The 9,989-nt window shown below is 38.3% G+C and overlaps 1 protein-coding gene across 1 annotated transcript; it reads left to right on the top strand.

Annotated features, from left to right (window-relative positions):
• Positions 1-7,430: 7,430 nt before the first annotated feature.
• On the top strand, positions 7,431-8,390 carry LOC124094187 (olfactory receptor 3A1-like). The gene has a single exon (XM_046446792.1). The coding sequence runs from the start codon at positions 7,431-7,433 to the stop codon at positions 8,388-8,390; it is 960 nt and encodes a 319-aa protein (XP_046302748.1).
• The last annotated feature ends 1,599 nt before the right edge of the window (positions 8,391-9,989 follow it).

Genomic DNA, 9,989 nt, shown 5'->3' with positions numbered 1-9,989 from the left:
TCTATACCAGTGCCTACAGCTGCTATTCACTTAATTCCATGATTGCATTGCATCAGTGTTCCATGATGGATCATTTCTTTTCTGTTTGAAGGTATTGTGTTTGCTTCTGTGTATATTCTTGCACACATTTCCTGGTGCACACACACAAGAATTTCTCTAAGGTCTCTAATTAGGATTGGAATCAATACAACTTAGTTTTAAAGAAAAAAAATCATTTTCCAATGTGCCCCTCATGTATGTTGAACTTGCTGGGACCTTCCCAGTGCTGCCAAATTTGTCTGAATTCCAAGGTAAAGTAATTTTGATTCTCAAGCTGAGAGCTTCACTGCATATGCAATATTGCTATGCCTGTATTAGTGTTGCATTTATGAAATTCAATAAAAATAAAAGGAATGAGGCAAGGTATATTCAATCAAACAAAAATAATTAGAGAGACACTGTAGCACAAAATTTGCTGCTCTCAACAGCAGTGTGTAAGAGTCTTTGTTGATCTCTGTTCTCCTTAAAACTTGATATTATCTCATTTCTTCATTCAGCTCAAGATAGTAATTGTACAGTGACATTTCCATTGTGATTTTACCTTGCATTTGCTAGATTGCCAATAAGTCTGAGTTTTCTTTCTATGTTCATTGACCATTGTTGTTTCATCTTCTGTGAGATTTCTATTTATATCCTTTGCCTGTTTTTCTATTGAGTCTTTATCTTTTTCTCATTGGTTGCAAAAGTTTTAATATGTTTTGGATACTTCAGAATAGCTATATGTGCCAAAATGTTCTTTTTAATCTTTGGCTTGTCTTTTTACTAATAAAACAGTTTGAAATTTGAGTTAAAGCTAATGTATTGGTCTTTTAAAAATGTATTTAATATTGTGGGGGCTTCTTTAAGAAATCTGTACCTTCTAAAAGGTCATAAGAGTACTCCATAGAATATATTTAGGAATGTATTATTAGAATATATTTAAGATTGTATGTTGTTATTCTGCAATATAAGTATCCCATCTACCTGAAACTGGGCTTTGTGCATTGAATGTGCAATGAGCAGGAGAGTATCATCTTTTTCTCCGTGGATCCTTGATTGCCCCAGGACTGTTTACCAAGAGGCCTCTTTCCTACCGATCTGCAGGCTAGCCATGCCATGTGCCCTGTGTCAAATTTCCACATATTAATTACAGGCTGTCTGTTGTGCTGTTTTGGTTTATTTTTCTAATTTTGCTCAAACATGACTTGTCTTAATTACCATGCCTTTAAAATACATTATAATGGGCAGGAGTCACCTGGTAAGACAGAGTTACCCATGGGTGGTGGCAGTTTTTATCTGGAGTTGGAATCCAGAGCTGAGGGCTGGGCTTGCTGGAGTGAACATGCCCAGGATGTGGCTCCCAGACTTGTTCATTATCTAACAGGTACCAGGCGCTTTGACAAGTCTAATGACAAACATCTGAAGGCCACTAACCCTTTTCCAATTGGCTAGCACCCTGTAGGTGGAGATAACCCATACTGTATCATGAAGGAGCTGCCAAGGATTGGCACCAACATCAGAGCCTTGAGGAAAAAAACAGAGTCCCAGTGGTGGGATGAGGGGCCTTAATTGCTTAGCAGAGGGAGGAAGAGGGAAGGGAAAATCTTGGGGAAAAGTTGTTAAAATCTTGTTTTGGGGTTTAGTTCCAGCTCTGCCACTTCCTGGATGTATAACATCAAGCAACTTACTAACCTTCTTTGAGCCCCAGTTTCCTCCTCTGTAAATTACAGCAAATAGTCAAATCACATCAAAGACTTGTCAGGAAGATTAGGTGAGATAATCCACAACTTAACTAACTATCAGTGATGACTGTTTGATCATTACTAAGTACCTTACATCTGTTATTTTATATAATTCTCAGACCAACCTGGTGGTTGGAAATATTATTTTGATTTCACAGATGAGGAGGCTGATGACCAAGAAGTTCAGCAGCTGGTCCTAAGTCACACCATTCACAAAATAGTTTGACAGTAGACCCCATCAGCGTACTTCATGATGCACCAGGCTGCCCTGGGAGAGTATCGGAGCTGGGCTCCTATAGCTAGGGAAATGAATGTTCTCCATCTGGTGGGAAATCAGAAATGGAGCAGGTCACTGAAGGAGAGCCAGATGACCTCTCCACATTTTCTGTCCATTAATCTCATCACAGGACCCTCAACTTCTAGTTAGGCCTAGAAAATCCCAGTGTGGGGTGACATCCCTGGGGACCCCTAGAAACCTCTTAACTCAATTCAGCTCTTCCACTACCACTTCCAAAATTATTATGGGATCCCCTGCCTGCAGAATGCAATCCCAGTAGTCTGCACTAACAAGGTTCTGAGAGGGAAGCATTGCATCCCTGAGGACTCACAGGAAACTGTGTCTGGAGAGAGCATCTCCCCTTTGCCTCTTTCTCTACCTCCTTCTCACCTCCAGGGCAAGGCAAGCCTGGGAGTTGCTCTCACTGGGCCAGGAATCTGGAGAAACAAACTGTTTGGTCTGGGGACTCTGATCTGGCTTTCGCACCACCATTAACTCCATGGGTGATTTTAGAACGATGAATAAACTCTCTGGGCTTCATTATCCTTGTGTAATAAATGTCTTAATGACCGTCTATTTGCCCATGGAACTAATATGAGAGGTGGAGTAGGGAATGGGTGTGAAAAAATTTTAAGAACAATCAAAAGCATCACAAAATCATTATTCGGTTCATTAAATGCTTGGATTGTTTATATGTTTGTGGCTCCCCAAGGTCCTTTCCTTCCTGGGGGGCTAATTTCTGAGGTCCCCAGAGCATAACATTGCAGAAGATGGAGCTCCATGACAGGATGATCTCATCTCTCTTTTATTCTCTTATATATGGTCCTTCCTTGTTCTCTGGGGCTAGGGCCTGAACAGTGCCTCAAATTCTTCATTTCCCTCCTGCAGAAACCTTGCTGGCTATCACACCTGTAACAAGGTGAGTACTCTCCAGCAACTTGAGGCACCCAGGGTGTTCCCAAGTGAGCCAAACCTCTCATTTCACAGAGGATTTAGTAGGGAGAGTCTTGCTCAGGGAAACACATCAAAAGAGAGAAAGTGCTGGGACCCTCCTATGTCAGGGCACTCTGTCTGCCTTGACAAAGTCTTTGGATGGAAACAGATACATAATCTATTGGATTTATGAGGGAATTCAGAGCATACGGCCTTCTGCCTGGACCCATTCCTCAGGAAGCAACCTGGAACCAGAAGCCTGCATCAGAAGGCCACATCAAATGATAAAGGGCTTTGTTGAAATGTCAGAGCACAGGACCATGAATGTTGTATAAGGGTGGCCTGAAGCTCATGCTAGCCACCTAGGAATGTTAATCTAGGAGGATTTCTTTACTCAAGGCCATCACTGTCTTAGGTGCATAGATGATGCTCATCCTAGATTCTTGGTAAAGACAAGTTTCACCTCAACAGAGTAAGAATCATACAGCTTCTTTCTGAAGTGTGTGGGGGGTTTTTTGGCATATATATATATATATATATATATATATATATATATATATAATTTTTTTTTAATTCACAGGGCCTACCCCTTATTGCCAAATCTTTTGGGGCTGTTTTTGTGAAAAGGCAAATGTCATATCAATGGATAGATTTAACTGCTCCCAAATGAGTCCTTAGAAATGCCCCCATCTAGACAAAGGGAGCTGAATTTCCTACAGCAGTACATCTGTGCCTTAGACTTAAACCTATGCTGTAAAACCATATCAATTTTTCATCGTCTTGCATAAACTCCAGCTCATAAAAAAAAAAAAAAAAACTTTCCCAACATCTACAGCCCAACCTTATGTTCTCTCCCACTGATCTTGTTGATCTTATGGTCTTGGTTTCTAAGTTCACTCGCTCATTTATTTCAGAAATATCAAACACCTTATATATGCAAAGTACAGTGGCAGGCATTGAGAATGCAAAGCTGAATCAGGCATACATTTCTCTGAAGCCAGAGTGTAGAAGAGGTGTGTCCTATAGAGGAATGACCCTGCAAGGGGTTAACAGAGATAAGAGCTGTGAAGTATTCAACTCAAGTGTAGTGGGAGTTTAGTGGAAGGAGCCTGAGATGGGGAAAAATCATGAAAACTTCAGCAGAGGAGGAACACTTTAGTTGAGTCAAAGGATTTGAGAGCCTGGAGGAAGCAAGAGGATATTCCAGTTAAACAGTTTCAGACAAGATTAAGGATTTTTAGGAAAGTTTAGGAAACACTATATCAAATGTCTCACCTATAAGAAGTCGCCTACACATCAGATGGCCAAGAATGGACTGTTTATGTTACATTCTTGTTGGACATTTGTGTGTCTTGAGAACTGTCTGTCCAGATCATTTACCCATTTTAAAATCAGATTATTGGGTTTTTTTCCCTGTTGAGTTGTTTAAGCTATTTATATATTCTGGATATTAATCCATTGTCAGATGAATAGTTTGCAAAACTTTTCTTGCATTCTGTTGGTTTTCTCTTCACTCTGTTGATTGTTTTTTCTTTATTTTTCTTCTGTGCAGAAGCTTCTTATTTTGATACAATTCCATTTGTCTATTTTTACTTTTGTTGTCTGTCCTTTTGGGGTCACATCCGAAAGTCTTTGCTTATATCAATATCTTGAAGTGTTTCCCATATATTTTCTTCTAGAATTTCTTAGTGTCATGTCTTACATTTAGGTTTTTGTTCCACTTTAAGTTGATTTTTGATGAGAGACAAGGATGTAGTTTCATTCTTCTGTGTATGTTTGATGGATTTTCTAATGCTTCCTTAGGTATCAGGAAGTGCCTTTGGGGTCCTCAATTAGATACTCTTATCTAATGGCCTCTCATCTGATGGCCTCCTAGTTATTTGGGGGTTAACAAACGTAAAGTGAGTAGGCTTATCAATGGGTACTATTTTGGAAAATATAAAACCAGAGATCTCATAGGTACATCTCATAGGTACAGATCTCTGTGAAGAGAACATAGTGGATTAAATTTCTTCACTCTAAACCCTATAATTCCACCTCAATTGTGTTCCACATTAGTCTCCTTATTGGTGAAATAAGGAATAGATAGTCTCCAAGATCCCAATTAACTTAAGCCAGTGTCCATGGGACCAATGTCATGGGGTATACTGAATATAGTTATGGGCACTAGCAAGGACACTGTTGTGTGTAGAAACTGTTCAAACTGGTACTCTATGCCAATGGATTCCAGAAAATATGACCCTAGATGTGGCATCCCCATAGTAACTGGAGGTCTACATTACCAGTAGGAAATTAACACCATGTATTTTATAATGATCAGGAATTTATTTTCATTATCTCTAGATCGTGGCAATGAAAGTTTCAGAGCTCACATCCTTTGGTTATTTTTATCTATGAGGGTTTTAGCTATATTCTTAAAATGATCTAAATACTCATGGGCACCAAAAATATTATCTAGTTACTAAATTTTGAAAGATCCATCAAAGAAAACAAAGTATGGTAAAGCATGCACACAAGAATAAAGTAAAACAGGCTTTCAGCTTCCATTGATGGACACCACAGTAGTTAATTTTGGTGGAAACTGATAAACTAGTTAGTTGATTTGTTATTAGCAGACTTTCTGTGAAGAGAACATAATGAATTAAATTTTATTTTATTATTTCATAGAGCTACGAAGCAAATATATGTAGCATTGTACACTTTTATTTAATCTGTAGGAGAATCAACAAAGCAATCATTGAACCACTATATCTTTGCCCATTAAGGAACTCTGTAATCTTAAGGAACCAAAATATGCAATTATATTGATATAAAATATATATGATTATAAAAAGAATCCAATTCACTGTAGATCACCTGAGGGAAAACAGAAAAGGAGGAGCTGAGAAGCTCCCGTGTTCCCACTGTTGGTGGAATCCATAGTTATTTCCTTCCTGCCATTTTCTAGGCTCCTGTGTCCATACTTCAGGTATAAACTTATTTCCTACGTACTCTTAATTTTATGTCAGAAGATATTATCTACTATGAATTAGAATGTTCCAGTTTTCTAACTAATTATTATCAGTGTTTCACAAATCTACTGGCTTGTGTATAATTACTTTTTATCTGACTTGCCAATTTCTTGACAATTCTATTTCCTAGGTTTGTTTGTTTGTCCCTCTCTTGGGTTTTCATTTAGACAACTTTGTCATTTCCAATTATTCTCTTCTTTCTCCTCTAATGTTTAAACTTCTTGTGTCTCTTTGCCTGAAACTTTTAGGATAATGAAAAATATTTGTAGTAATGAAGACCAGGGCTCTCTTGCTCCTGATTTTAATAGAAATATCACTTTTATTTTACCTTTAGGAGGGATACAGGCTTTCAGTGGTCATTTCCTATTATATAAAGTCATATAAATTACATATTTCCATTCCATGGAGCTATAGAAGTGTTTACTTTTTTTCCCCTACATTACAAATGGATGTAGACACTTATGAATTGCCTTTTAGAAAGATTTCCTCTTTTAATCTAATAATATGATATGTTGGTAAATTTACTAACGTTAAATTATTCTCTTTTTTCTATAAAATTTGATTATGATAGGCTTAATTTGTTGTACTTAGGGTTTTCGCATACATCTAGCCAAATGAGGGTAGGATAGAATAATTCCACTTTTTATCATTGTTACATTTTAGTATCAGGATTTGGTAATGACGAAAAATGAATGGGAAGGCTCTCTTTATTTCTAAGCTACAGAAGGTGTCCATGATGTAGACATTCTCTTTATATTGACAAATTTAAAATAATTTGCATATAAATGGAATAAAACTGGAGCCTGCACATTTGGAAGTACATTTCTGACCATGTTTTGTTGTTATTGTTTCTTTCTTTTAATTTATTTATTTATTGGTTTATTTCATTTGGGAATGGTTCTGATGGTTGAAGAATCAATCATTTGTCCAAATTTAGGAGCAGATAGTGTTCCATGATTATTTAAATTTCTTTTTCATCAATGAATACTGTGACTTTCTGATTACTAATTTTATATATTTTATTTTTTTCTTCTTTATATTTGCTAGAGGTTTGTTTTATTTTATTTCTAATAGATTTGTAATGATTTATGATCAATTCATGTGTTCTGTTCTTTTTTACTTTTAGCATAATTTTCCCTCAGATCTCATGTAGGACCTTGATAGAAGGACCTCATTCATTTACTCCAGGGAACAAAGTGAGAAAGGACTTAAATACCTTTTGAGAAGAAAGAAGTCCAAGGTAGTGGTGGCATTGGGCAATGCACATGGAAGTCAGGTAAGGATACTATGGTGAAAGCAGAACATGGACAATAAGTGAGGTGTGGCCTGAAGAGTGAGAAATACTCACTAGGGAATTTGGGGGTTTTGCCTGGAGCAGCAAGTGTAAGTAGGTCAATATATTTTTTATTGACTAACTAAATAATCGAGGCTCATCCCTTCCACTCTGGAATGTCTTATTACAGGGGCTCATTACCTGGAGCCAATAGAACTGCAGTGACTGAGTTTATTCTATTGGGCTTGGTGGAGACACCTGGGCTGCGACCAGTTGTCTTTGTGCTCTTCTTCTTTGCCTACCTGGTCACAATCGGGGGAAACCTCAGCATCCTGGCAGCCATCTTGGTGGAGCCTAAACTCCACACCCCCATGTACTTCTTCCTGGGGAATCTGTCAGTGTTGGATGTTGGGTGCATCACTGTCACTGTTCCTTCAATGTTGAGTCGTCTCTTGTCCCACAAGCATACAGTTTTATATGGAGCCTGCCTTACACAGCTCTTCTTCTTCCATCTGTTGGCTGGTGTGGACTGCTTCTTGTTGACAGCCATGGCCTATGACCGATTCCTGGCCATTTGCCGGCCCCTTACCTACAGCACCTGCATGAGCCAGACAGTTCAGAGGATACTGGTGGCTGTGTCCTGGGCTTGTGCCTTCACCAATGCACTGACCCATACTGTGGCCATATCCACACTCAACTTCTGTGGCCCCAATGTGATCAATCACTTCTACTGTGACCTCCCCCAGCTCTTCCAGCTCTCCTGTTCCAGCACCCAGCTCAATGAGCTGCTGCTATTTGGTCTGGGTATCCTCATGGCAGGTGCACCTGTGATTCTCATCGTCACCTCCTATGTCCATGTGGCAGCTGCAGTCCTGAGAATCCGTTCTGCTGAGGGCAGGAAGAAGGCCTTCTCCACGTGTGGCTCCCACCTCACAGTGGTGGGCATCTTCTATGGGACAGGTGTCTTCAGCTACATGCGTCTGGGTTCAGTGGAGCCTTCAGACAAGGACAAGGGCATTGGCATCCTTAACACTGTTGTCAGCCCCATGCTGAACCCACTCATCTACAGTCTCAGGAATCCCGATGTGCAGGGCGCTCTGTGGAAGGTGCTCACCGGAAAGCGAGCACTGTCATGAAGGGTGTCTCAGGAAGGTAGAAACCATGGGAGTAGTCCCTCCTAGAGTCTTGAACAAGATGACTTTTATTAGGAAGTAATATTCTTGCTCCCCAAGGATGCTTTACCTGATGGTAGTATACAGTCCTGGACCAGAGCCCTGGGTACTTGCCATTTGGTCCTCTGAACTCTTCCTAGTCCAGATAAAAGGGAACCCAAGATATCTGTATCTTGGGAGGTTCTTGGTCCTGCAGGAAGAATCTTTTGTTTATTTATTTTGCTAAGGTCCCCAAAAGCACCAGCAAAGATTGTCTCTAAACTGGAACATAACAAGTCACAGCCTAGTGCCAAGAATCAGCATACCCTTCCATTAAGCTCCCCCAAAGCAGCTCCCACCACCTGTTTTCACACAAGGTCACACAGTGACCTAGATCCAGTACAGTATGAATTGAGACATTGATTTCCACTAGCCTGTCAACACTGCAAGATTCTGGGGTGCTTAACTGTGGAGAGTTTATATTTCCTTAGGGATTTCTCTTTTTTTTTTTCAAAATGGAAATATCCGTTGACTTTAAATTTTTTTGATTAGGAATTGCACTCATGAAAATGAAAACAAAATCTTAACAGTAGAAAATCAAAACTTTTACTTTTTCTGCCCCCACTCTTCATAATAACCACTGTTAAAAATTTGGTGATTGTGTTGGAGTTGTGGCTCAGTGGAAGAGCACTTGCCTAGCACAGGTGAGGCCGTGGGTTCAATACTCAGCACCACATAAAAAATAATAATAGACAAATAAATAAAGGTTAAATTCTTAAAAAATATTTGGTGCCTATTCTTTTAATTTTTTAATACATACTTAAACATGTTGTGTATCTTTATATCAATATAAATATGTTTATGCATATGTTGTATCAATAGGGGTATGTTATGTCATGGTTGTTATTTACACAGTACATGGTAGGTAGATTTTTTAACCTGTCAAATATCTAAAATCTTATGTTTTCCATTTTATTGATTGCCCAGTGTTAATTTACAAGTAAATAAAAATTTATTTAGCCATATGCCTTTTTTTAGAATTTAAACTGTTTCTAGATTTTCTGCATTTACAATCAATAACATGTAGAATATTCTTTAGAAGTATATTTTTCTTTTTTATTTACTTTTATTTTTGATACCAGGGATTAAACCCCAGGGCACTGAGCCACATCCCAGCCCTCTTTTTTACTTTTTTATTTTGAGACAGGGTCTCACTACATTGCTGAGGCTGGCTTTCAATTGAGATCCTCCTGCCTCAGCCTCCTGAACCACCAGGGTGTTTTTATTATTCTGCAACCATTTCCATAAGTTGTGATAAGCAAAATTCTTGAGTTTAATGAAATAAAATTTTAGATTTTTATATATAGTTTCCTCTTATTCTACAAAAAATTTGCATTATTTTATTATTCCAATGATGAAAGAAATTGCTTATTCTCCAAGCTTTTGATAACTGTGGCTATTATAAATGAATTCTACTAATTTTTGATAATATAGTGGTTGAACATTATATTTATTATTTGATATGTATTTTTATTTTCATATAAGAATGAATGTATTTCCAAATATTTATTATTCATGGATATG

Source organism: Marmota monax, unplaced genomic scaffold, assembly GCF_021218885.2.
Source record: "Marmota monax isolate L192 unplaced genomic scaffold, Marmota_monax_Labrador192_F-V1.1 WCK01_AAM20220418_F8-fsc00138, whole genome shotgun sequence".
In the NCBI taxonomy this organism is placed as follows: Eukaryota; Metazoa; Chordata; class Mammalia; order Rodentia; family Sciuridae; genus Marmota; species Marmota monax.
This window is presented reverse-complemented; position numbering and strand designations above follow the sequence as displayed.